A 26,518-nucleotide genomic window follows, 5' to 3' on the forward strand; every position below is an offset into this window, starting at 1 on the left:
GGCGGAGGAGCAACCGTGGCTTTATTTCACCATCATTCCTTTGAACCAAGCTCCGAACCATCCCACGGCCCTTTCGGGGGCCGCTCTGGCCCCTTTGGAGAGGTGGAAAGGGGGGGGGGGGGGGGTCCCCGGGGCGTGAGCAAGGGCTTGGGGACCTGCCAAGGAAGCGCTTGGCCTCAGCTGCCCCGGCACAAAGCCCTGCCCTGAAACCAGTTTAAAAAAAACCACATTTGCAGGTTTAGCCCTTTGCTTCGCTGGCCCCGGCGCATGTAAAATCCTTCCGGGCCGGATCCTGCCCTTTACAAATCCACCTCAACACCCCTTATTAGGTCTGCGACATCTTCCCCTGACGCAAACGGCGGTTAATAAATAGCACCAGCCGCCACAAATAAGTCGGTGAATGATTCTCCAGGGGGAGCGGGGAACGGAGGAGCATCCCTGGCCACGGCTCGGCACCTCCGTGCTACCTCTGGACCAGGGTCACAGGTTTGCTTCGTGGCCGGCGGGATGGTAACGGAGCGTGCCGGGAAGGGGAAAAAGAAATTATCCGGTGGGGAGTAGGGGAAAGCAGGGCCCGGCGCACTCGGCCACCCATCCTTCCTGTCGCAGTTAATATTGGAGAGGTGACGGAGGTAGCAAGCAGTAAATATTAATGACTGGTTATGGTGCAACCTCCGTCCAGGAACGCGTTACCCCACCGGTGTCTTTTTTGATAAAAACAATCCGGCTCCGGCAAGCTGCAGCAGCTCAGCCAAGAGTCACGCTCACCTGGAGATTAAATACAGATATTTTTTTTCTTTTTTTCCCTAGGAAAAAGCTCTTTTCTGGAGCAAAAGAGAGGCTGGGGCAGCGTGGGGGACGTTACTGGAGGAGAGGTCCTCACCCGGAAGAAAGGGAAGGAGCAATAAATACTTGGCTCTGGACCGTGAACTGAGAGGCAGGGGCTGGCGGGAGCCACAGGGAAATGGAGAGAAGGGAGCGGGAAGGAAGAGGTTAGAAACAGAGAGGGTTTCTAACCCTAAGAGATGCTGACCCCACATACCTTGTTTGTCCTCATTTCACACTCCCAATGAGACAAACGACCCTTGAAAACAGTTTATTCCGCAGTCAAACACCAAAATTCAAGTGCCTGCCTATAAAGCAGCCCCGCCGAGCGATCGGCTCCGCGCTCCCGGTCCGGCCGACCGCAGGCACGGAGCAAAACGGGAGAGGTGCAGCTTAAACCTGAGCACAAGGAGAGCAAAAGCGCCGTCCCGGAGGGAGCGGAGGGACAGGCAGGACAGGGCACAGCCCTGCTCTCTACTTACAACAGTCGCCGAAACACAGGGGAGGAGGCGGCTGCCCTCCTCACAGACGCTTCCCCGAGCGAGCGCAGAGAGCGGCCAAGTCTCGGAGCGGCAGCCTCGCCGAGGGACTCCTGTCCGCGGGGTCGCAGGACGAGACGACGGACTGCAGAGCGTGGCTGTAGGCTGAGCGGGAAGGGGACACAGAAGCAGCGTTAAGAGACGAGAGTTTCACTTACGGCCCAAAACTGGGCTCAGCTTCAGCCTTTTACTGTAAAGCAGAGAGAGAAGAACTGGTTTTTAAGATAAATCGACATGCCTGTAGTTTTCCACGTGCTTGTTTGCGCACTCTGCACGCTCCCGAGTACGAAGCGGTATGCGAGCAAAGCAGGAAAGCCAAAGAGTTTTTATAAAGCCCCCATTTCTCTATTTTTTTTTCCCCTAGAAGATGACTCCCAGCTGCTCAGCCAGGTATTTTTCCAAGCTGTACTCAAGATCAGCGCACTCTCCGTCACCTAACAAAGACCGTTTCCACCACCTTCTTCCATCCTCCCAACAGAAGATTCAAGCGTTTAAGGCAAAGAGGTTTTCTGTGCCCGTAACGAGCCTGTTTCGCAGTGTTTTCCTTACGGCTCCCCCCCTACCACACACGTACGTATGACATAGAGGCCGGTGCTTTGCTGAGGGACGCTGAAGGGACAGAGGAGGAGGCTGGGTTAGAAACAAGCAGCAGAGCACCTGCCTTGCCCTCTCTGGAATCTGTTTGTAGGAGCATCTTTACGTAGCAGCCCAGAACCACGGAAACATCTAGCCGGGTTTGATTTCTCCCTGTATAACGAGGGATCCAGGTCCAGGGGCCGCCTCCTCTCCAGAAGCGGGAGGCTCCTACCTTTGTGGTTTTTGTAGAAGACGCAGTTGTTGGCGCAGGTATCCGGGTGGGAGTCCCAGAAATCGGACCCGCAGGAGCACAGCGGGGGCAAGTCGATATTATATAGTTTTATCTTCTCCCTCATCTGGGCTCTTAGAGCTTCGATGTACCTGCGAGGGATAAAATATTCACCTCCTCCAGCAACACCCGGCTCTGCGCAAGGAGAGGGGATCCGGCCGTACCTCACGTACTCCTTATTTTGCTGCTGTTTTTCCTTAATCTTCTTCACTCTCCTCTCCTCCAGTTTAAGCTGGGCCAGGGTTTCACAGGCTCCCTCTCCCGGGGAGGGTTCTTGCTGGTCAGCCGTCTCCTGCATCCTCTGCTCTTCTGCCCGGCGCTGGTTCTCCTTCTTGCTCTTAATCCTGCAGGCACACACATGCTCAGAGAAGGAGCTTCCCCATCCCAACCTGCGTTCCCCGCCGGCCCCTGGCTGTAAGATCAGGGCAAGGGCATCTAGGTGATGCTGCTGCTGCTGGCTGCTTTCGCCCAAGCTACCCACGGCAGGTGAAAGTAACCCTGCACTAGTTGCGGCATTGACTTTCTAACGGCTTTACATATAAAATAGTCAAAAATGCTTTCCGAGCTTCCTTTCTTCCTCCCTATGGAAATACCAGCCTATGAATGCTCCCCTGCCCTCGACCTCCTCCTGCCTGCGAGTTTTCTCACCATCGTGGCCTTCTCCTTCCAGCTCCCTCCCGCATCACATTCACACGTCCTCCTGTTACGAAGTGCCACCTGCAGATCCCCAAAAGTGCTGCTCTTCTGTCCTTCTGAAGCCAAGAGGGGCCTGGGCTCTTTTAGATCCTCCAGAAAGGACCTAAGGAAGCTCAAGCTTCCCCACTTCTGATTTCTTCCAATTATGGAGCAGCTTGGATCCTTGGATCCAGGACGGGGAGCATAACAGGGCTGTAGGAGAGTGCTGGGTACAGCAGAGAAGCTCCAAGGATCCCACGCCTACTCCAAAACAGGCATTTTTAACCAAATCTTCCTCTATTTCTTCAATCTCCCTCGCACCTACACAGCAACCCAGCCCTTTCAGGGGAATCTGGGTTGTATAAGTCACACCAAACGCAAAGCACGCTCCCTTGACAAGCGGCAATTACGAAGCACAAAGACTTTAAACTGAAGCATCTGCCATTTTATTCCCGCTGATGACTACCAAATGCAATAACATGTTACAGGCTGATCACTGCCAAAAGGCATTAAAAAAAAAAAATATTAAGGCTGGGTAGAAGCCAGGGGGAGAAAGCGTAATCGAACGAGACATTTCGGATGTTACTCCATTTGGGGGGTCAAATCTTTACATCAAAGAGGAAAGCGCTGAAGCCAAACTCTCTAGTCAAGTTATAAACTCCAAAATGTTTTTTAAATGAAGTGGTAATAGAGCCTTAACTAGCCCACCATAAATCTTTGGCTACAGAAATGAAGGCTAAGGCCAACTTAAGGCTTTACACTACCTAATTACAAAACCAGCTCTTTTCCGCAGACGCTCCGAGCAGCTTGCAGCTCCAGCAGCGCCCCTGCGACCGGGAAAAAAAAAAAAAAAAAAAGCTATCACACTAACTAGGAAGTCCCTGGTGTCTCACCAGCACTTGCAGGGCAAGAAAAGGTCTGTGAAGCTCCCGACTGCCAATTTAAAAGTCAGGAATGTGGCTGGAGGAGCACGTCTTTAGACTGGGGAGTCTCTCCGAAAAACGACCATGAAAATCCTGCCCTCGGGTGCCTGTGCCGCTCCCACAAAGCCTGCCCACTGCTGAGCCGGCGTCAGAGATGGTCAGAGCCACCTCGTTTGATTTTAGAGCAAGGCAGAGACAAAAACCATCTAGCCTCGCTTTCCTATTTTGGTGTGAATTTGCAGAGCTCCTCCTTAACGAACCTCTTAAAAGGGAGAAGATGACTAAACCGCCAAAACAAGTACTGACACTTTTACACAGATACCGAGTCTTCAACTCCGGAACAAACGCTGGGAAATCTTTTATTACACTATATACATTTATAGCTGTGAGGGCAAAGGGTCTGACATTAAATCCCCCCCCCCAAGACACGATCAGTTTGACGACGACGACGTGACCTCACCCTAACATTTCTATACACGGATCTTGGGATCAGTTCCCAAGAGTCACGGTTTGGTGAGCTGCAACTCTCCCAGCCTGATGTTTCGGCTCCCAACTCCTATCCGAGCCGCACGGGGACTCGGAAAGTAGATCGAGAAGCGCTGAGCACCTCTGACGGACTCGACGTGGCCCAAGGGTCTCTCTTAGGGGCTTGGTCGAATGAATCCCACCCCAGGGTTAACAGATTGGGCACTAAAATAAACCCAGGAGATAAGTCAGGCTTTACAACTGGCATTCATATTGTGGAGCTTCTTTCAACATACTCCCCGAGTTTTAAAAAGTTGATAAAGTGGCCTTTTTAATCCATCAGCTTGCAGCCAAGGAGGCAGAACGCTACCCATCATGTGTTTTTTGGTTTTGGTTTTTTTTTCCATATCAAGCTGGACAGTCTTCTCAAAGCCTCTGCATTTGGGCTGCAGAAGTGCTTTCCAAAATGCCGTTGCCTGGTTCACACCAGAGAAGCAGGCAAGACTTTTCCAGCCTTAAGAAGGGCCCTCCCTGCGACGAAGGAGGTGACACCGAGAGGCTGGCGCTCACCCGCATGTACTCACTCGGCGATTCTCTTCTGCCTCTCTTTCTGCCTCTGCTGTTCCTTCACTTGCTCTCGTTCGATGTTCATGAAGAGGCGCCTGTATCTCAGGTACTCGTTCTGACGCTGCAGGAAAGAAGAGGCACCTTTCAGAAGGACGTCTGGGGGCAGGCTGGGATCGATATCGAGCGATATCAGCGCTCAGCTGGAGCGCACATCTATCAGGATAGAAACCTCACTCCTTCCCCAAGAGATCCTCAAAGGTCTCCTAGGGCACACGCCCCAGGACCGAGAAGCTGGAGAGACGGTGCTTAGCTAGGAGAGGAGGACCAAGACATCTCGGAGCATCAGAGAGCTTTGTATCAGCATCCCTCGACTGAACCTTCCTATGGATGGAAGTTCTGCCACATGACTAATTCCTAAACTCTCACTTTCCTGGGGGTAAAAGAGCTGGTTCCCACTTCAACCCACCTCACCAGAGCGCTACAAGCTACAGCCCAAGGATTTCGAGCCACCTGGGGACTGGTGGTCCTCTGCGGTTCACTGGAAGCCTGTATCTCCAAAAAAAAAAAAGGGGGGGGGGGTTCAGCTTAACCCCAGAGATGCAGCAAGGGTAGGGAAACCTCCTGGCTAAAGCTCACACCAAAAGCCCTCCCACCCCGCATGGGAATCACTCGATACACAGCTATTTGGAGCTCCACGACGCCAGAAAGTTTAAGGCGTGGATTTTTCCTCATCAGTGCCAAGAGTTTTGGGCCGGGTTTGTCCATCTCACCCAGCGGAGAGAGCCCCCCACAGCCGGAGATAAGGGAGCAGGAGAGATCACCAGGCTGAAAGGGGAGAAAGCTGGATGGAAAAAACCCACGTGGAAGAGAGTGCTGCAAACCCAGTTATCTCGGGGTGGATCAGAGCCAAGGAGATAAAAAGCAAGGGGCAGAGGGAACTGCTGGGGGAAGGAAGGGCCTGACGGGCCCCAGCTGCTGTCACGCCGTCTAGAAACCACAACTGGATTTTGAATGAGCTCGTTGGAAAAATGCACATAAGGAACAAAAAAAAAAAAAAAGCAATTCCTTCAAAGTCCTTTTGAGTTTTACGCTGTAAGCTGCAAGAAAGCCGACAAAAGAAGAGGGAAGTGTTCCTCTTCATGTCAGAAGGCAGCAGGAAAATAAAAGTCACTTCCTTCAGGCATCCAAGAGAAACATCATCTCTTTGCATCGCCTAGATTAGCGTGAGCCAAACCATCCTGGACGCAGGCTGGTAAGCCCTCGTCGTTAAATCAGACACTCAGCGTCAGGCCTGCAGTCTGCGCTTGAAAGCTACCATCCCGATGCCTGTTAGGTGCTGATATGGTAGAAACCTTTATATTCCCAGCCTTAGACCCAAACAAGATAAAGTGGGTTTTGTTCCTTGTTTGGTTTTTTTTTTTTTTTTATAAGCATTTTTGGCAGCTTCTCTCTCTCTCCGTGCAACTACAGAAAGCGACACCTTTGTTTTGCCAGGCAAAATGAAGGAAGCCCGTTCTTCCTCCAACCCTTGAGCATTATTCAGATCCCAGATTTTGCAGGAGGAGCACGTAACGGTTGCGCTTATGGTCACAACGGACCTTAAAAAAAAAAAAAGAACCCGGTAAGTTTGCCCAAGGCCTGAGTCACCATCGACGCTGAGAAACTTATAAACCTAGCAGGTGCTTCATACGTTAAGGCTGCTCTTGAGGCTTCTTATCTGAGCCAGCAGCATCCCCTACACTCAATACCTTTCAGTCCTGAAACGGAGACGAAACAATGAGGAGTTGGCTCCAGCGGACAAACCTGCTTCTTGGTTTCCTCTTGGTCTACGCCAGCCCAGAGTACGAGGGGAGCTTGGTAATTGGTGTGCGGCCTCTGGGGAGGCTCGGGCAAGCTCGAGTCCGTCGCTGATCCGTCACAGAACTGGAAGATAACGTAAGAGAGCGGCATCAGCACCTTCAGGGCCACGTTTCTCATCTTCCCTCAGCAAAACACTCCTCTATGCGTGATCCCTACAGCCCTCGACGGGGTAACCCACCTATGAGCTGCGCTTTTTGTCGGGGTATAGATTGGCCAGAGACACCTGCGACATCTCCGTGCAGGAGCCTGAGCACCAAAAGCTTTGTCAAAACACTCCTAAAAATAGCCTTGGAGGAGGTTTCTGGTTTAGTTTGAATACAGATTCACACCTCGCCTCCCCACATTTTCATTCTGACTTTTGTGAAGCGCAGGAAAAACAACAACAACAACAACAGAAGCGTCAGGGGAATTCAACAGCCTACGTCTCCCAAAACCTCAGCGTAAACCTCCGCCTTCTTCCCTCCGCTCAATATTTGTCGAGCCAGTATTTCTGCTCCTAGCTGGACTAATCACCGGCTAAGGCTGGGCACACGCTGCTAGAGCCATAAAGTATCTGCTAACTACTTCCAGGTAATCAGGGCGAAGCATTTCCACATCTCAGATGCTTAATGAAAGTCTGCCTGAAGACAAAAGAGGAATCGATAAATACATTAGCTCAGTCCTCACAAGCAGACAGATTCCCGATGCCTCTAAGGGAGGTGTTTCCCCAGCCCCGAGGCACGGGAATCCTCACAGCCAGCTCGTTCCTCCCATGCAAAACTGGTTTGGTTTTTTTTTTTTTTCATTTCTAGGAGGTTTCTGGCTGATTTGATGCACCACCCGCAGCTCTCCCACCCCGCTGCTGCCTCCAAGCAGGGCAGCCGGACCAGAGGCAGCTGCGGGTCCTGCCGGCCGCAGCGTGGAGTTCGGTTAAGCGTACGATGCAATTGCACACTCAGTTTCAGATTTCCGCTGAGCGCCAGCCAACTGGCATCACGAGGCAGGCACAAATAAAACCCCTTTTGAAGCCACAGCTGTAAGATGAAAGCAGTGAAACAGAAGCCGCCAATCTCACTTAGCGTTGACACTGCTCCCGAGCCTGTTTTGACGACAGTAGGCTTAAGAGTTAACCAGGCCTGAGGGAGCAACTGCTCTACTACAACAGCAGCCTCACCGTCTCCCCCAAAACAAACCTAAATCCCAACGATTTGAACCTCTTAAGACCAACTGGCCCAGCCCTGTACGAGTCTTACTTTTTCAAATTGGATTTTGATGTAGAAGTCATCGTCTCGCTCAGCTTGATGCGGGGCTGTCCCCTGGTCTTGCAGTTCAGCTGGAAGATCGTGGTGTCCTGCTAGAAGCAGTTCCTCGCCCTCATCTGCTGCGGGCAGCGTGGCCGTCTTGCAAGACTCCGGTTTCTGGAGGAGACGGGTGTAAATATGAAATTCAAATGCGTCTGCTTTGGTACCGAGAGCAAATTCAACATCCTCGTGCACGGGTTAGAAGTAGCTTTAACCCGAGGGTGCTTGCTCTGTGGAGTCAGTTGAGAGCTGGCGAGCAGCAACACAATGAGTTCAAGCATCACCGCAGGGCACGAGAGCCAGAAAATCTGAAGTTAGCAGGGTAACTCGTGACTACGTTCTCACCAACTGCAGAAACAGAGGGACAGACGCGTGCGGGGCGAAGGAACGACAAGGAGAAGACCTCTCCAAGCGCCGTTACGCAACTGCAAGGAGCTGGGGGGTGGTGGCATCTCCGGAGTGACACTCGAGTATGTGGCGTACTCCTTCAGATGGTAAGTGGGCAGGCTCCCCGGTGGCAATTAACAATATTTTGAGAGGCAGCAGATTGTTTCCTACAAACTAAAAAATCAAAATGCCAGAAGCAAGCTCGGAGCCAGGATTTTATTTTTTTTTTCCCCCCTGCCTTGCTGTCCCTTCAGCATGCTAGGAAGGGAAGAGCAGGACTGACAGAGGGAGGATGGATCAACAGGAGGAGAGCAGGTCACGCCAGGGATCCCTTGAGATGGCTCTGCTGCAATACAGGAAGGATGGAGGATAGTCTGAACGTGAAATTATTCGATAGGCATAGGAATTACTCTATCAACCCTGTTACGACAGAAACACAACACAGAAGAGCTGCTTCAGTGAGGACAAGGGAATAGAGGAACAGTTATTGCTTTGTGAGGATGCTCTGAAGCCCTGAAGGTAGAAGGAAATGAAACTGTGGAAAGAAAAGCCCCAACTTTGGGGAATGAGCAGTTGGGGAAAAGAATTTGGGTGCTGTCATGCTGGGGACTTACAGCAGCCTACCAAACCCTAAAGGCAAAGCGGACAAAGACTTGGTGAACGGGATCATCTGAAACACAGGACAGGTCATTTCCACGCGATTACCATCTAGGTATCTGCTTGGGAAAGCAGGGAAGAAGCTCTTTGAATGCTTTTGACCTGAAAAGAAATCTCCGGGAGAGAGGAAGAGCAACGATTTTGGGAACGTGGATTATTGATCGCAGGGAATGCAACTCTTCAGAGGGAAGAAGAAAAAAAAAAAAGGAAGAAAAACGCAGAAAACAGGACTGAAGGAGAAGCACAGTTCCTTTAAACTGAGCAATTGCAAATTCCCCGGCTAGAGTGGAAAGGCAAGCAGCGCAACGTGAGACAACCCTGGCTAAGCCCCAAGCTCTTCTTGCACCCGCGATCCACGCGAGCACGGAGGAAGTGGAGCACGGGTCAGATTACTGAAGGAATCACGCAGGAGACAACACAAGCACACGGGGACAAAAAAACAAAACACGTGCCAGAAAGGCCAAAGCTCTAAGTAAAAAAAAAAAAGACAGATCAAGGTAACAAGTCAGGCTTTAGTAAGAGAGACTAAAGGACTCCCTACTCAAGAAGGACAGCTATCAGAGGACACCAAGTACAATGGTGTTTCGTGCTTCTGGGCATCAGCGGTCAGCCAAAGGTTTGCTCTGAGCTAACAGCAGCAGCGAGAAAAATCTTGGATTATGATTGGGAAGAGAAAGTCAGATTATTCCTAGAAGCTGAAGTTTTTAAGCAGGCAGGGTCTGCCCTGGGTTACTGCCAGGAGCGGCAGACAAGCTGCTAACACCCCCGCCCCGCAATCTGTGGAGGTCCAGATTATCAGAAAAGGGCACAGCGAGTGTCTAGTTTAAATAAAGGAGGGGAAAAGGAAATACTAAAGAGATGAAGTTCGCCTCAAGAGTTTAACTGCCTGACTTTTGGGAAAAACAAGAGGAAATCACCTTGCAAACTGCCTGTAAGCTGCTAGAAAACAAGATAAGCAGCAACCAGCATAAATTTGTCAGGAGCAAGTCACGTCTAGCTGGTTTGAATTTCTCCTACAATAGAAGAAAGAGGCCCGAGGCAAGGCGCAGCAGAAGACGTCTCGATTTTAGCTTAGCTTTTGACATGGCCTAATTCAACGCTTATGTAAAGAAATATCTGTTAGATGAAACTATTCTATGGGAGGTGCAATACTGATTAAAATCACTACCCAGATTCCTTCTCAGGAGTTCACTGCACAAAAACAGAGTAAGAACTAGGTGGGCTCTCCTTGATAATGTCATTATCCTGGATGATGGAAGAAAGAAGCATCTTGATTACATTTACCGACCCCACCAAGCCACTTGAAGTTGCAGAAGTATTTGAGGACAGGCTAAAAACGCTTGGGTTCAAACCAAAGACGTCAGCTGGAATAGGCAGCACAAGGAAATTCAACGAGGACAAAAGCAAAGGGCAAAGCAGTGTGCTACGGCAGCAATTACCAGGGTGGCTGAGTTCACGGCAGCCTTTTGCATCTGATGAGAAGGGAATAAGCTGCCGTTCTGCCTAGCTGTGAACACGGCAAACCTTTATACACAGAGAAAGAGTCAGATTAATATTAGAGTGGGTTTTTTTCGCTATCTTGGAGTAATAAAACAGCGTTATGCAATAAATCAATAAATTCCTCCCGGAATAAATTGCCTAGGGAAGCTGTTAAACCCTCCTTGCCAGCGGTTTGAAGAGAGCGTAGATAAACTGTAGCTGCAGTAAGGTTCAGGTGGCCCAGGATCCCTCCCAGCCTTGTTTCTCGCTGCCGTGGATGACTCGCCACGGGACTCCCACACATCCCGCTCGCTGTCTTCTGTAACCCTCTGGCTTGCATGGGCAGCGACTGTGTTATTCATGCGAGGTTTTAGTGCTGCTAATAGCCAAGTAATGAATCACTCCATCTTGCTGAGCAGTCCGAATGCACTGAGGACTTAAACAGAAGGTATGTTTAGCGTCCAAAACAGATAAGAGGTTTTCGAGCCCATAATTATACTGTTTCTGTAATTCTTGTTCACAAAGCTGACTTCCTCGAACAGAAATCCAACAGTATACAGAGGAGGAAGAGCCGGACCAGCCCTTATATGAAAGGTATTTTCTAGATAACAGCCAGCCAAGAATGAAGAATTGCAAGACCGGCAGGAAACTGGCTCCAGAGGAGGCAATAAGACAAAATACCAGGTTGGGTTGCTGCTGGTGCTCTCCAGGATGGACCAAGTCAGTCAGTTTAAGAAAGGTCTTGACACAGAAAGCACGATAATAGCTGTGACAAAGCTGCTCTTGAGAACTAGAGTGACAAGAGCAGGACGAAACGCAACAGAACAAAAGGTGAGGCACTCGGGACTGACCTCCTTACGTGGCTCCTATGCCCTGCTTCGAGGAAAGCAGACGCATGCCAACAGTTCTCTACCAGAAGCCAGCCCTGGGTGAGGAAAACCCTCCAGATCTTTGGCACCCACACGAAACAAGGGTTTGATGCAAGGGAAAGAGTTGTTGAGGTTTGTTGAAGAAATAAAGGCACCTAAGGGGAAGGCTGATCATCACATGCCTCCCAGATCACAATCTCAGCCTTTAAAAAAAAAAAAATCTGTTTTGAATTCTTGTTTCCTAGTTTCTCTCAGAGTTAGTCTCTGCAAACAGAGACGTTTTAACCCACTTTATCCTGCTGCCTTCTCTGAAAGGCAGCAAGAACAGAGGGTCAGAGCCCTCGGGCCACCAAAATCCATGGGCTAACCATCAGGTGGGTCACAAAAGCCCAGTTCGTTTCACTTCTGCTGGAGAAACTCACTGAACTATGCTTTGGATTTGCTAATTAGAGCCAGACCTTCAACAGTTTGCAAGGTGATTCCTCTTACCCTACCCCAGGCACCCCTGGCTCACCTCTCGCCTCCAGACGCCGCCGGGGAGTTCGGGGGGACCCGCTCCTTGGGGCACGGTTTTGCAGGACGCCAGCCTGCGCCGAACTTGCTTCACGGTTTTGCTAAGCTGTTAAGAGGGAAGGAACAGACAAGACAAACCAAGAGGTCACTAGCTGCTTTCCGCAAGGGCTACGCCAAGAAGATTAGCTGCACGGAAGAGATCTCCTCACGTACCCTGCTCCAACCAAGGTGCTTTATCAAGGGAGCGCAACAAAACGCACAATTAGCTTCACAAATAGGTATAAGGTAACCCGCAACCCAAGGTGTCTTTCAGAGCTGCCCCAACGCATTGAAATCCTGATCCAGGCAAGGTAAAGGATTTGGTTACAGCCCATCTGCTCCCAAATCACTTTGCTGAGATGCCAGAAGTCCCAGATCCCCAGTTGTCTGGCCCGGTAAGCAGCCAGAAGGGGATTCTCCGCACCAGGGAAAGCGCTACTTCAACCAGAATAACTCCAGCTCCTAGGCAAACACACGTGCTTTCTAAAATGCCAAACGCAGCATAAGCACCACTATTAAAAAAAAAAGCTTAAAACAATCCCTAAGGCAGGTTTTCCAAGATTTTGCGATCCCATACTCCTGGTCTGCAGGAGACAAGCTGCAATGAGGTGGCACCACCTAGTGTCACCTCTCCGCCACGACACGCCTGCACAGCAACAAGCCCCTGCGTGCGGAGGGAAAATTCACTGTATCTACAAGCAGCGGGGCAAGTACAACCACAGCATCCTCCAAGAAGACATCTACTATCCGTTTTGATGCTCTGATGAGTGCTATGGAGGAGTTCAACAACAGGCAGTAAACCAGAGTGAAAACGTAAGGCGGTGTTTCATTCAGTATTAAAAATATATATATATTAGGATGCGTTGTAAAAGAAAAATAAATATTGCCTGTCCTCCATTTCAAACCATGAGCAACCGGCGTGATGAAGCAGGGATGAAAAATGCAGGAGGGGAAGCGCTCACCTTGGCGGCTTGCTGCTGGAACGGCTCGCTTTGCATCCCTTGCCGCTGTGCCGGGACGGCGCAAGCGCCGGGACCGCAGATAGCGGGCGCGGGGTGACTCCGAAACAGGCACGTGTTCTTCCGAGGGGTCAAGCGCAGCGCCGAGTCCGAGTACTGCACGGCAACGCAGCTCTCCCTCTCCGCCTGCCGGGACACAGACCCCAGAGTTAAAAAGCTGCGTGGAAATCCCTAAGCATCGCCTAGCAGGACATCACCCGTGCTGCGTGGGAGTCGCTGGCTCAATTTGGCGGCATTTCTTGGGATGGACGTTTTTGCTCTCCATGCTGAGAGGGGCACAAAGAGCCATCAGGCTCGCAGGGGCTGAAGGCATCCGCAGGCTTTCAGTTTGGAGCGGTGCTAGCAGAGTTACATGAGGACATCCCCACTCAACCGTGCCTCCCGAGCCCTGGAAACAGCCCAAACACCCCAGGGGTGGCCAAAACCATTGACATTTCAGTGCCTTCCCTTCTTGCTCCACAGTCAGCTTCTGGCAAGTCTTCCTGGCAGTTTGTTTAAAAGTAGAAAGGATTAAATATATTCACAGGATAATCTAAAACAAGCCGGCGGGGGAAATGGGAATGCGAAGACAGCGTGAAAGTGTTCCTTGCAAACTATTTGACTGCCCTGGAAAAGGGATGGCAGAAATGAGCTGCTTTGTTTAAAACTCGCCCAGGAGACATCCACACCATTCACAGCGCCGGCCTGGCTATTTTTTAACTCCCTGCAATTCTGCACAGGGCACCGGGACGCTGTTCTTCAGCCGCCCGAGAGAGCCAGTGACCTTTCTGCAGGGAGGCAAAGGGCTTAAAGCACCTTCAGCACCAGAGCGAGCCAAGGCGTCACGCTGACCTCGCTTGAGGGGACACCGTTTGTGACCACGGGGCCTGCCGTGACCACGAGATTCCTCATTTTTTTTTCTTATTAACACCTTCACTTGAGGTCTAGCGGGTTTGTTTGGTTTTGGTTTTTTTTTTTTTTCTGATTTACGCTGGTTTCAGAGGAGTTTCTCCTGCCAGGCGGGGACAGAGATCTGCTTACCGCTTCGTAGGACTTCTGCAGCTGCTGCTTTCTTCGCATCCTGACCTGCTGGTTCACCCGCTGCTTCACCGCTCCCTGGAAACGTCTCAGGCTGGCTGCCTTCTCCCGTTGCTGCTCCTTCAGCTCCTCCTCCACCTGAAATGCTGAAGCCTGCAAGAGGCGACAGCGGATTTTACGTGAGTTTTGCTACCTCGCAGCACTACAGCAGCTTGTATTCCATCTTCCCTTCCCACACCTGCATCTATGAGCCAGGCAAGCAGCACCCAGAGCAAACTTAACGACGGTTTGTTTCAAAATCTGTACAATAACAGCTTGGACAACGGCTACGGAATTCTTTTGAGCTTGGAGTGAATCTAGCTAGCCAGAGACAGAGCGTGCACACCTCCTCCTTTAACTCTGCAATGCACACAGAAAGAAAAAAGAAGGTAGCCTCATACAGCAACTCCCAGCCCCTGCTCCCACAAAAGGACGCTCAAATATTCAAAGCCCGGATCCGAAAGGAACAGGCCTCTGATCCCATTAACGCTCTGCAAGGCTGGAAGCGTAGCAGGGAAGCAGTTTACAGAGCACAACACAGGCAGGGCTACCGCTCCGAGAATGTTTTTACCATCTGAAGTAAAAGATTAAAAGCAATGACCTCAACAACAAAAAAAATCAGGTTTTTTAAGGGTCTCGCTTGAAGTCACGCCAAGCAATTCTGTTTATGCTACCACAGTTTAAAGACGACCAGTGTCGCTCTCCTGGCTGTCACTGCAGCATGGCCTAAAGCAAGAAAAATCAGCGAAGGCACGGAAGAAAGGGGCGAGTCTAAAAATCAACTTAGTAAACGCCGGGTCGGATGCTCCCAACATCCCGGTGACTGCCAGGAACATCACCAGCAGCAAAGCAAGGTCAGCACAAGCAAACAAAGCACAAAGGCGGGGAGAAATCTGCACTGTTAACGATGAAAGCAAGCCAGAGCTACACGAAACGGCGCCATCGACAGCTTGCTCCATTCCCCCTTGGCAACCTCATTAGCAATTCTGATGCAGAAGGCATTAATATATATTTTTTTAATACGATCCGCTGGCGTATAAAAGTGTATTAAATAAGCTCCGATAACCCTGCGCACCTTCATCCACAGCTGAAGGCACCCCAAAGCTCCTGTGCCGGGGGGCGAGGACCAGGAGCACCCAGGCCCCCCGAAGCAGTCACGAAGAGTTCGGCTCCCCCAGAAGTTTCACGGTGCCGAGGTGGAAGTTATGTGGAATACGGAGATGATTCATTTCCATATATTATCTCAACCTTTCAGGATTTAAATTACAATATGGAAATAAATCATCTCAGAAGGGCAGGAGCTTCTGTAACGTTTAGACATTAATTACAGGGGACTGAACTCATCATCCTATATTTAATGCACTTTTAGTCCTCTTATAATAAGCCTCAAAGCAGAAATCTCCGAGATAAGCTTCGATAAAGATTTCTTCAGTTTTTCTAACGGGGTACAGCGGAGATTGGCTCCAGACCCTGAAGCATTCAGCTTTTTTTTTTTTTTTTTTTTTTTAAATCAGCAACGTGGAATAAATCCTCGGCTCACCGACATCCTTCATGGATGAACGGGAAGGCAAAGAGCAGCATCGATATGGGGGGGACCGGTCAGCTGGGTCCGGCACGGGCACCTCAAATGCGAAGCGATGGCGAGGAGTTCAAAACCCGGCGCTCATAAACCAAGGAGCATCCGGGAATAGTGAGAAAAAACTCAAAGCGGGGGCACAAACCTGCTAAGTTTTAGCTGCGCTACCTATGCTGGAAGGCAGCTTCTAGTAACACGTTGAAAATCTGTAGGGTCAGCTAAAATTAAAAGTGCAGAGCGCACAGTACGAATAATTAAGTAATAAACGGCGGCTGATTAGAGCATTGGCTGGATTCCCCACCTGACTGATTTTTAAAACTGATGCGTTTCTCCTAAAAAACACAGCTTATTTGAGGGGAATCAACTCAGGGCTTGTGCAAACGGGACGCCAGGTTACGTGGATGCTGCGGTGGCTTTTGGCCCTACCAAAAATCATTAAAAGAAATGATTCTTTTTAGGAGCAGCGTTCCTGGCTGCCTTCAAATGGAGATAAAGCTCGTTTTCGCCTCCGATTGCCCCCACGGGGTTCACTGGCACAACTGGGGGGGCTGGAGACATCCCTGGCAAGACCCGTAAGCCCGGGTGGTGCCCGGGACCCCCGCAGCAGCACTCACGAAGGCCAGGCTCTCCTCCGGCTCCCCCGGAGCGCTCTCCACCCAGACACCCACGGGGACCACGCTCTGGTTCCTCTCGGCCAGCACCCGCCAGCTCTGCCGCAGGGGTCTCGCCTGATGCCCCCCCGGGTGCTCCCCGGCCCCCCGGGGCCGCTCCTTGGAGGGCGGCAGCATGCCGGCACCGCGGGGGGGTCGGCCCTGGGGAAGGAGCAGAGGAGGTGAGCGTGCGCCCAGGCACCCCCACCTGCACCCACAGCCCCCCCACCCTGACCCGGGCCCCATCTCCTGCCCCCCGGGCCCACCTCCCCCCACCCATGGTACACCCCACTGCTCCCCCCACACGACTGTGCCCAACCCCAGGGCACCCCACAGTAGCCTTGCAGCCCCCCCGCCTGCCCATACTGACTGGGGACCCCAACCCCTCGCAGCTGAGCACTCCCTATACCCCTGTGCACCCCCCACCACAATGCACCCCCATCTCTATCAGCCCCCCACACCCCGGACAGCCACTGTGCCCCCGGGCACCCCTTACACTCTCCTCACCCTCTAGATACCCCCGGGCACCCCCAATCTCCTCACCCCTTGGGCATTCCCCTGCACCTTCATCTCCCCATAACTCCCCCTCACCCCTGGGCACCCCGACCCCTGCACCCCCTCCCTTCAGCTTCTGGGTCCCCCAACCCCTGCACCCCCTCCCCTCACCCCTGGGTCCCCCAACCCCTGCACCCCCTCCTTCAGCTTCTGGGCCCCCCAACCCCTGCGGCCCCACCCCCACGGCACCCCAACCCCTGCACCCTGCTCCCCTCAGCTTCTGGGCCCCCCAACCCCTGCGCCCCCTCCCCTCACACCCTGGGCCCCCCAACCCCTGCGTCCCCCTCCCCTCACACCCTGGGCCCCCCTCACCCCTGGGTCCCCCAACCCCTGCACCCCCTCCCCTCAGCTTCTGGGCCCCCCCAACCCCTGCGGCCCCCTCCCCTCACACCCTGGGTCCCCCCTCACCCGCGGGTCCCCCAACCCCTGCACCCCCTCCCCTCAGCTTCTGGGCCCCCCAACCCCTGCGCCCCCTCCCCTCACACCCTGGGCCCCCCCAACCCCTGCGCCCCCCTCCCCTCACACCCTGGGTCCCCCCAACCCCTGCACCCCCTCCCCTCAGCTTCTGGGCCCCCAACCCCTGCGGCCCTCCCCTCACACCCTGGGTCCCCCCTCACCCGCGGGTCCCCCAACCCCTGCACCCCCTCCCCTCAGCTTCTGGGCCCCCCAACCCCTGCGCCCCCTCCCCTCACACCCTGGGTCCCCCTCACCCCGGGTCCCCCAACCCCTGCGCCCCCACCCCTGACCCCCAACACGCCCTGACCCCCGCCAACCCCCCGCCCTCACCAACCGCCACTTCCGCCTCAACCGACGCTTTGAATCCCGGCGCCACTTCCGCCCGCCCGGCCCCACCCACAGCCCCGCCCCGCCCCGCCCCGCTTCAGCCCCCTGGCCCCGCCTCCAGCCCCTCCCTGCCCCGCCCAGCCGCCCGCCCACATGGGGTCCTGAGGACCCGGGTTCGCGTCCCGCCGCGGCGGGGGGGGGGCGGAACTGCTCTGTGTCCCCCCGAAAATCCCCGAAACAACCCCCTGAGCATCTCTGAAACACCCCCACAGCCCCCTGAAAGCCCCCCAAAATATCCCTATAGTGTCCCCCATAGCATCCCTGAACCCCCCAAAGTATCTTCTTATCTCCCCACAGCGGCCCCCGCCATAGCGTCTCCCTATAGCATCACCCCAAAGCAACTCCCCCACCCCTTTAGTGCCCCCTTAATGCTCCCCCCTCAAAAAGTCCCTCAAACCATCTCCCTGTAGCATCCCCCAAATCCCTCCTCACAGCATCCCCCCAAAAAGTCCCCCCCCAAACCTCCCCGTAGCATCCCCCCCATAACATTCCCCCCCCCGCCCCAAAAGTCTCCCCCAAACCATCTCCCTCCCGCTGGGGCAGGGCGCTCGGAGGCCTCGACCCCTTTTTTGGGGGCTGGGGAGCCTCCTGGGGCGGGGGGGGGCTCACTGGGGTGATGAGCTTGGCAGGTCTCAGAGGGGGGGTGGGAAGCGGCTCCGGGCGTCCTGCCCCGCATCCCCGCTGCCCTATTCAGCGATGCCCGGGGAACCGCCGCTAATTGGCACCGGAGCTGGACCGAAGCCTGGATGCGACGGCGGCTTCTTTCTAAAGCTTGGGAAGAGAGAAAAAAATTGGGGGTGGGGGATATTCTGCATTATGGGGGGGATCCAGCTTTGCAAAACGCCTCCCCTCCCCAAAATCCCTGACTTAATGGGACGCTCAGAGCCCTAAATCCCGTGGGATTGTCCGCGGAGGGGACGGCAAGCCTTAGCCGGGCTCGATGGGGTGATGCCCCCGACCTCGAGCATCTCCCCAGGATGGGGAAAACATGGAAATAAGGGGTCGTAACGGGGGGGGAAACTGCAAATCTGAGTGTTTTTTCCCCAAATAAATGTCAGCTCGAGGCCGCCGGGGAGGCGAAAGCCACCAGGACACAGGGCCCTATTGAGAAAAGAAAGAACAACAAAAAAAAAAAAAAGAAGGGAAAAAAAAAATAAATTAGCCGGGCAGAACGCCAGGCCGGGAGCGCCGAGGGACGTGCCCGGAGTGGGGAAGCGGAGCAATTCGGGGGGCGAGCCTGCCTGAAATGTGGGGAGCACCGGCTGCCCCGCGGGGCCACCCCGCTCCCCCCTGCTTGCTGCCGGTGACCTGGCTCCTGGCGCTGCACGCAGGTAGGGGGGTTCCCATTTTTTTCCATGGTTTTCCCTATTTTCCCATGGTTTTTGGGGGGTATCCAGATGGAGGATGGGGGGGGGGGGGCAGTGAGAAGGGTGGTGGTACCCGATGAAGGGGGGGTTTGGAGGGGGGTTGCTGCGCCGTCGAGCATCCCCTCCGCTTGGGAGAAGAAGAAAGGGGGGGAAAATCGGGAATAAAAACTGGGAAAAACACTTTTCCGGAGCAAAGCAGGTCCTGCTGGCGGGGTAGATCCAGCACCGGCCAACCCCGAGCTTCTCCCCAGCTTTTCGGCTTCCCCAAACCCCCTTTTTTTGCTCATTTTTCCAGCATCCCCAAATCTATTTTCTTACCCATCCTTCAGCTCTCCCCAAAAGCCCGTTTTTCACCCCATTTCTAGGTTCGCTCCTGTTTGCCCCATCCCGCTGCAACCCTGCTTGCATCCATCATTTATTCCCTAAATACCCACATTTTGGGGTTCGGTGAGCCCCAAACCACCCCATCCCAGGTCCGGCAAAGCGGAAAATCACCTGCAACAGTTTTGCACTGTTTTATCAAAGTTTGGACCCAAAACCAGCCCCGGAGAGGCCCCATTTCCCTCTGGATGAGCCAAGGATGCAAAGCAAAGCCAGTCGGTTTTTCATGCTGCCGGCTTTGATTTACACCCTAAAAAAGCGCCAGGGCTGCAGCCGGGGCACCCCAAAAATGCTGCTGTGCTTTTTCCAAAGGAATAGGGATTTATTCCATGAAATAACGGGAAAATGAGGATTTGGGGTGGGTTTTTTTCAGCAAAAGCCAGCCAGGAAGGGTGGGAGATTGCCATCCCTAAGCCAGGGATGCTGTAGGAGATGGGAATATTGCCTGATTAATGAATTAACTCCCAAATTTATTACCCGGAGCGGAGAAAAAATTAGCAATTGGGTGAAAAAAGGGAAGAAACGGTGAAAGAGCAGCGATTTGGGGGTGCACTGGGTGCAAGGATGCATTAAAAGCCGCATCCCCATCCCATGCCTGGGTTTTCCCTATGGGGTTTCCCTAAATTTTTCGGATCGGGGCATGTTTTCGGGGCCGAGCTCTGCGCTGCCGGGGAGGACGGACGGACGGAGGCTGCATACCAATAGGTCCCATGACTTTTCGGGCTTGTTTAAAGCCTTTCTTGCTCCCGCTTCGCCCTCCCCAGCTGGTTTTCCCACTCTCCCCCCCTCTTCAATATGGGGTTTGTTCGCCGTCGGATGACGGCATCCGGATGGGGGGTCGCGGATGGGACCCCTGGGCTGGCAAGGGGGCGAGGATGAGGCTACAGTGTTTCAGGGAGTCGTCCCCCCCAAAAAAATCATTTTTTCCCACTTTTTCCCTGCCCTTTTTGACTTAAAAGCAGCGATGAGGAGCGATGCACGCGCAGCGACCCCCGCCATGCAGTTTTGCATCTGGGCGGGGGTGTTTGGCTGCACCGGAGCATCCAGCGGGGTTGGGGGTGGGATGCAAAATTCCCCCCCCCCGCCCGCAATTTTTAGGGCAATGCACGCGTCTTTGCAAAGCGTTGCATCGGCCTGGGTGCAGGAGGGCTCTCACCCCCGATGCATTTTTTTTGGGGGGGTGATGCATGCATCGTTGCAGAGAGTTGCGTCGACCTGGCTTGCAGCAGCGCTCCCACCCTCCACCGTGCACATTTTGGGGCGATGCATGCATTTTTGCAAAGCATTGCATCGACCCCGGCCACGGGAGGGCTTCCCCCCCCGCCCATGCATTTTTTAGGCTGATGCACGCATTTTCACAAAGGGTTGCATCAACCCGGGCGCAGGAGGGCTCCCACCCACCATGCAATTTTGGGGGTGATACACGCATCTTTGCGAAGGGCTGAATCAACCCGGCTGCAGGAGAGCTCCCACCATCGATGCAGGTTTTGGGGCAAAGCATGCATTTTTGCAAAGGGTTGCATCGACCCAGCTGCAGGAGAGCTCCCGCCCTCCCATGCACATTCTGGGGGGCGATGCATCGTGCATTTTTGCAGAGCATTGCAGCAACCCAGCAACAGGAGGTCTCCCACCTCCCAGGCATTTTTGGGGACGATGCAGGCATTTTTGCAGAGGGTTGATTGCATCAACCCAGCGGCAGGAGCACTCCCACCCCTCAGGCACCTTTTGGGGGGCGAGGCATGCATTTTTGCAAAGGGTTGCATCAACCCAGCTGCAGGAGGGCCCCCACCCCTCATGCAGCTTTTGGAGGGCGATGCGCGCGTCTTTGCAAAGGGTTGCGCTGACCCGCCTCCCACGCCTGACGCACTTTTTGGGATGACGCACGCAATTTTGCAAAGCGTTGCATTGACCCGGCTGCAAGAGCGCTCCCAGCCCCGACGCAATTTTGGGGGTGATGCACGCATCTTTGCAAAGCCTTGCATTGACCCGGCTGCAAGGGCGCTCCCACCCCCATGCGCTTTTTGGGGCGACGCATGCGTCTTTGCGAAGGGTTATGCAAACAGCCTGCTTACATCATGGTTGGGCATCCCAGCACCGGTGATGCATTTTGGGGGTGCTCAGCACAGCTCCGGGAGGGGGTTCCCCATTTTTCTCCGGGCTCAGAGGACCGGGCAGCCTGCCCGGACTCGGCGCCCCGCTATCTCTCCCCACCCCAAGGTCTGCTGGCGGGGGTGAACATCACCAGCCCCACGCCGCTGGTCCGCGGCACGGCGGGCAAAGCGGCGCTGCTGTCGGTGCGCTACGCCAGCGCAAGCGCCGACAAGCCGGTGGTCAAGTGGCAGCTGAAGCGTGACAAACCCGTCACCGTCGTCCAGTCCATCGGCACCGAGATCATCGGCAACCTACGGCCCGATTACCGTGACCGCATCTGGGTGCTGGAGAACGGCTCGTTGCTCATCAGCCCCTTGCAGTTGGCCGATGAAGGCACTTACGAGGTGGAGGTGTCCATCACCGATGACACCTTCACCGGCGAGAAGACCATCAACCTCACTGTGGACAGTAAGCGCAAGAAGGACGTCCAGTGGAGATTGGGTTCTCCAGGGGATGTCTTCCCCGACCGCTTTTTGGGAGGGCTTTCTGCAACTGGGAGGTGGTTTCTGGGGTTCCACCACCCCATGCAGCCAAGCTACATCCCCGGTGGGGTTTTCATGTCCCCCTTCCCGTCCCCTGGGCCCACCCATCCCCCGAGACATGGCGTCACCGTGGTTCCCCCACTCGTCTGCAGTCCCCATCTCGAAGCCGCAAGTGCTGGTGGCCTCCTCGACGGTGCTGGAGCTCAGCGAGTTCTTCACCCTCAACTGTTCGCACGAGAATGGCACCAAGCCCACCTACACCTGGCTGAAGGATGGGCGGCCGCTGAGCAACGACTCCCGCCTGCTCCTCTCCCCCGACCAGAAGATCCTCACCATCACCCGCGTCCTCATGGCTGACGACGATGTCTACAGCTGCCTAGTGGAAAACCCCATCAGCCACGGCCGCAGCATCCCTGTGAAGCTCACCGTCTACCGTAAGCCACCCGTTCCCCCCTCCCACACCCCGGGGGCTGGCCATCCCTTGTCGACGCTCCCAGCTAAAGTTTTGGGGGGGTCGTCCCCCCTCATTGCTCTCCTCCAGGCCGGAGCTCCCTCTACATCATCCTCTCCACGGGTGGCATCTTCCTTCTTGTCACCCTGGTGACTGTGTGCGCCTGCTGGAAACCCTCCAAGAAGTACGGCTGGGGGTAACGCAGGAGCCAAAGGGGGTTCCTCCTATCCTGTCCCACCTTGTCCCATCCTGTCTTGACCCATCCCATCCCATCCTGGTTCATCTCTTCCCATCCTATCTTGTTCTGTCACATCACATCACATCCCATCACACCTTATCCCATCCCATCCCATCCCATCCCATCCCATCCCATCCCATCCTGTCTTGACCTTTCCCATCCCAACCCATCTTATCTTGTCCCATCTTGCCTCATCCTGTTTAGTCTCGCCTCACCTCGCCTCGTCTCGTCTCGTCTCGTCTCATCTCATCTCATCTCATCTCGTCTCATCATCTCATCCATCCCATCCCATCCCATCCCAACCCATCCCATCCCATCCTGCCTTCATCCATCTCTCCTGTCCCATCCCATTCTATCTCATCCCATCTCATCTCACCTCATCTCATTCCATCCCATCCCATCCCATCCCATCCCATCCCATCCCATCCCATCCCATCCCACCCCCCCCCATCCCATCCCATCTTGGCCCATCCCGTCCTGTCCTATCCCATCCCATCCCATCCCATCCCATCCCATCCCACCCCACCCCACCCCATCCCATCTTGGCCCATCCCATCCCATCCCATCCCATCCCATCCCATCCCATCCCATCTCTCCCTCACCGCAGCACGGGGCCCTTCCCCGGCTGAGCCACAGGCAGCCCCCCCGCTGCCCCCACCATGGTGCCGGTGCTGCCCCATCCCCTGTTCCTTCCCCAGGGAGAAGCGGCAAGCGGAGACACAACCAGCCTCCGAATACGCCGAGCAGGACGAGGAGCGCCTGAAGCACGAGGGTGAGTGCCGGCCCCGGTGCGGTGGCGGCGGGTTGGGGAACGCCGATGCCGCCGGCGCGGTAAGCAACGCCTTGCCTCCACGCAGCCGAGGGCATCCCGCGGAGCGGCGAGCACGAGCGCAAAAACCCGGTGGCCTTGTACATCCTCAAGGACAAGGTGAGCGGCCGGTAGCGCGCCGGCTTTGCGTCGTGGTGCCGGGTCCTGTACCCTTCGCACGCTTGTCTACGCTTGGCTTTTGGCAGGAGTCGCCGGAGGCAGAGGAGGATTCACCACCCGAACCCCGTGGCACGGTTGAACTGGGTTATACCAGCTCGCCGGTACCGGCAGCCGGTCGCTCACCGGGACCGGTGGGGCGTGCGACTCGTCGTTACCATCGCTCACCGGCTCGCTCGCCCGCCTCAACGCGGACGCATAGGTCACCGCCGGGTTCACCAGCGCGTTCCCGCGGTGCCCCGCGGCTGCTGCGGACTGCCGGCGTCCACGTCATCCGGGAGCAGGAGGAGGCCAATGCCGTGGAGATCAGCGCCTGAGCGGGGGGGACATGTGCGCGCTTCGGCAGCGGCAAGCGAGCGGGGACACCGTCACGGCCCCGCTCCCGCCACTGGGCATCGTTCGGCTGGGCGTAAAGTCACTAATTTGCTATTGATCCCACCCGGAGCTCCCCTCTTCCGTCCCTCGCCTTCCTGGGGCGCCTCTTTAATGGCTTTCTTGCCGGGATGAGCGTGCAGGGAGCGTGCGGAAAGCACGCACGCTTGCCGGGAGCATGCAGGAGAGAGTGTGCAAGAGGGCATGCGCAGAGTGTGCGGAGAGAGCATGCACGGAGCGTGCAAGAGGGCATGCATGCAGTGCGCAGAGAGAGCGTGCACAGAGCTTGCAAGAGGGCATTCACGGAGCACGCAGCAAGCGTGCAGAGAGAGCGTGCACACAGCGTGCAGAGAGAGCAATTACAGAGTGTCCAAGAGGGCGTGCAGACAGTGCGCAGAGAGAGCATGCACGGAGCGTGCAAGAGGGCATGCATGGAGCGTGCACATAGAGCGTGCAGATAGAGCGTGCACGGAGCGTGCAAGAGGATATGTATGGAACATGTAGACAGCGCGTGCACAGAGGTAGCGTGCGGGGAGCATGCAGAGAGCATGCACAGAGCGAACAGAGAGGGTGTGCACAGACCATGCAAGAGGGCATGTGCGCAGCGTGCAGAGAGAGTGTGCGCAGCGTGTGCAGGGATGTCACGCAGAGAGCGTGCAGAGAGAGCGTGCACGAAATGTGCGGAGAGAGCACGCACAGAGTGTGCAGACAGAGCATGCACCGAGCATGCAAGAGGACACGCACAGGGCACGTGGACAGAGCTTGCCCGGAGCATGCAGGGAGAGCGCGTACAAAGGGTGCAAGAGGGCATGCACGAGGGTGTGCAGAGAGAGCGCACACACAGTGTGCAAAGAGAGCGTGCACAGAGCGTGCAAGAGAGAGCATGTGGAGCACACAAAGAAAACATGCACAGAGCGTGCAGAGAGAGCACGCACAGTGTGCAGCTAGGACTGCATGGATTGCATGGAGAGCGTGCACATGGAGAATGTGGAGAAAGCGTGCACGGAGCGTGCAGAGAGCGTGCATGGAACGTGCAGGTAAGACTGTGCGTGGCATTTGCGAGAGAGTGTGCCAGCTTCTAGAGTGCTCTCCGAGTGTGCGTGGAGTGTGCAGAGAGCACGAGCGTGCAGAGAGTCTGTGCAGAGCGTGCACAGAGCGTGTGGAGAGAGCGTGCGTGCAGTGTTTGCAGAAAGCGTGCACGGAGCATGCAGGGAGACCGTGCACGGAGTGTGAGAAAAGAGCATACGTTAAGGTTGCAAGAGGGCACGCACAGAGCGTGCGAAGAGAGCTTGCACGCAGCGTTTGCATAGGGGGTGCACGGAGCGTGCAGAGAGAGCACACGTGGAGCATGCAGCGAGCGTGCAAAGAGCATGAGAAGAGACGGTGTGTGCAGTGCTTGCAGAGGGCATGCACAGAGCACGCGGAAGGAGCGTGCACGGAGCTTGTGAAAGGAGCATACACGAAGCGCGCAGCTAAGACCATGCACGGAGCGTGCACAAGCGTGCGGGGAGCGCGCGCACAGCACGCCGAGCGAGCACACCCGCACCCGGTGCGTGCAAGAGCGCCGCGCCCGCCCGCCGCAACGCACAGACCCGCGCACGCAGGCGCCCAGCACTGCACGGAGCGGGGGGCACCTTAGCATGCAAGCTCGCCCAAGCGCACGCGCACGCAGGAGGCCTAAACGGGGGGCTCCCTCCTCCCCCCCAGCTCCCCAGCTGCACCGTCCCCTAAACGTGGGCTCGAAGCCCCAGCCCGAGCGCCGCCCCTCCGCCGCACCTCGATTTTCTGTGAAAATCCCCCGGTTTTGGGGCGCGCACCGTCGCCTCTTCCCCAGGCCTTCCCGGGAAATAGGTTTAGGATGAAAACCGGAGAGCGGCCGGCCAAGCGAGCCGGGCCCCGGGGCACCCGGGGTGGGTGCCGGCGCGCCCCGGGGTGCTTGAGGTGCGCTACTAACCAATAAACTAAACGTACTACCCGGCCGGTGGCGGCACCCTTGGGTGTCTTTGTGGGACGGGGTGCCCCCCTGGGGTGGGGGGGACGTGAGAGGTGCGTGGCAGCTGAGAACAGACGAGCTTGACGCACCTGGCCGGCACCCAAATGTAAGCTTGCAGAGCGTGGGAGACCCTGGACCGTTCACTCTGGTCCCTACTGATGGCGCTCCCAGCCAAGAGCTTGTTTCTTCTTAATTCGTCTTCTTCTGAACATGGCTGGGGGGGGAGGAGGGGGGCAAATTTATTCTGGTTGATTAAATTCGTTAAACACCGGCATCCCCAGCCCCGCTGCTTCTGGGTGCTGCCGGTGCCACCGTGCCCGGGGGGCTCCCGCCGCCGTGGCTTGGCTGAGCTCTTTGTGTGTCCGTCCCTGCCGCCGTCACTTCCCGGCCCCCACGTCCGGCTATTGTCCCCCCCCATCCGGAGCCGGAGCCGGCCCCGGTGCTGGCGGGGAGGGA

General features: G+C 55.3%; 2 protein-coding genes across 7 annotated transcripts; one reads left to right on the top strand and one right to left on the bottom strand.

The window, feature by feature from the left end:
• Window positions 1-1,088: 1,088 nt before the first annotated feature.
• CCDC15 (coiled-coil domain containing 15) lies at window positions 1,089-17,636 on the bottom strand. 6 transcript variants are annotated; one of them, XM_072884730.1, is made up of 12 exons: window positions 17,586-17,636; window positions 16,209-16,406; window positions 13,983-14,132; window positions 12,906-13,088; window positions 11,906-12,010; window positions 8,426-8,560; window positions 7,952-8,116; window positions 6,663-6,782; window positions 4,877-4,980; window positions 2,394-2,573; window positions 2,173-2,321; window positions 1,089-1,469 (listed from the first exon to the last, which is right to left on the bottom strand). In XM_072884730.1, the coding sequence occupies exons 2-12, from the start codon at window positions 16,380-16,382 to the stop codon at window positions 1,348-1,350; spliced, it is 1,587 nt and encodes a 528-aa protein (XP_072740831.1). In that variant the 5' UTR covers window positions 16,383-16,406; window positions 17,586-17,636; the 3' UTR covers window positions 1,089-1,347. The 6 variants fall into 6 exon arrangements, with proteins under 6 accessions (XP_072740831.1, XP_072740832.1, XP_072740829.1 ...); XM_072884731.1 differs by having other exon boundaries at window positions 2,403-2,573; window positions 17,590-17,621; XM_072884728.1 differs by having other exon boundaries at window positions 17,590-17,621.
• Window positions 17,637-18,888: 1,252 nt separating this feature from the next.
• Window positions 18,889-24,014, top strand: HEPACAM (hepatic and glial cell adhesion molecule). The gene is made up of 7 exons (XM_072884714.1): window positions 18,889-18,973; window positions 21,608-21,949; window positions 22,176-22,457; window positions 22,565-22,658; window positions 23,411-23,484; window positions 23,570-23,640; window positions 23,727-24,014. The coding sequence occupies exons 1-7, from the start codon at window positions 18,889-18,891 to the stop codon at window positions 24,012-24,014; spliced, it is 1,236 nt and encodes a 411-aa protein (XP_072740815.1).
• Window positions 24,015-26,518: the final 2,504 nt, after the last annotated feature.

Source organism: Ciconia boyciana, chromosome 20, assembly GCF_034638445.1.
Source record: "Ciconia boyciana chromosome 20, ASM3463844v1, whole genome shotgun sequence".
Taxonomy (NCBI): domain Eukaryota; kingdom Metazoa; phylum Chordata; class Aves; order Ciconiiformes; family Ciconiidae; genus Ciconia; species Ciconia boyciana.

Excerpts from the sequence above, each read along its gene's own strand:
- CCDC15 (XM_072884730.1), bottom strand. The coding sequence starts at position 16,382 with ATGCTGCCGCCCTCCAAGGAGCGGCCCCGGGGGGCCGGGGAGCACCCG. Across the intron at positions 4,981-6,662 it reads AAGAGGAAACCAAGAAGCAG|CGTCAGAACGAGTACCTGAG; the intron begins GTTTGTCCGCTG and ends TCTTTCCTGCAG. Across the intron at positions 1,470-2,172 it reads CTTCTACAAAAACCACAAAG|CCTACAGCCACGCTCTGCAG; the intron begins GTAGGAGCCTCC and ends CTTCCCGCTCAG.
- HEPACAM (XM_072884714.1), top strand. The coding sequence starts at position 18,889 with ATGTGGGGAGCACCGGCTGCCCCGCGGGGCCACCCCGCTCCCCCCTGC. Across the intron at positions 21,950-22,175 it reads CATCAACCTCACTGTGGACA|TCCCCATCTCGAAGCCGCAA; the intron begins GTAAGCGCAAGA and ends ACTCGTCTGCAG. Across the intron at positions 22,659-23,410 it reads TGCTGGAAACCCTCCAAGAA|GGAGAAGCGGCAAGCGGAGA; the intron begins GTACGGCTGGGG and ends TTCCTTCCCCAG.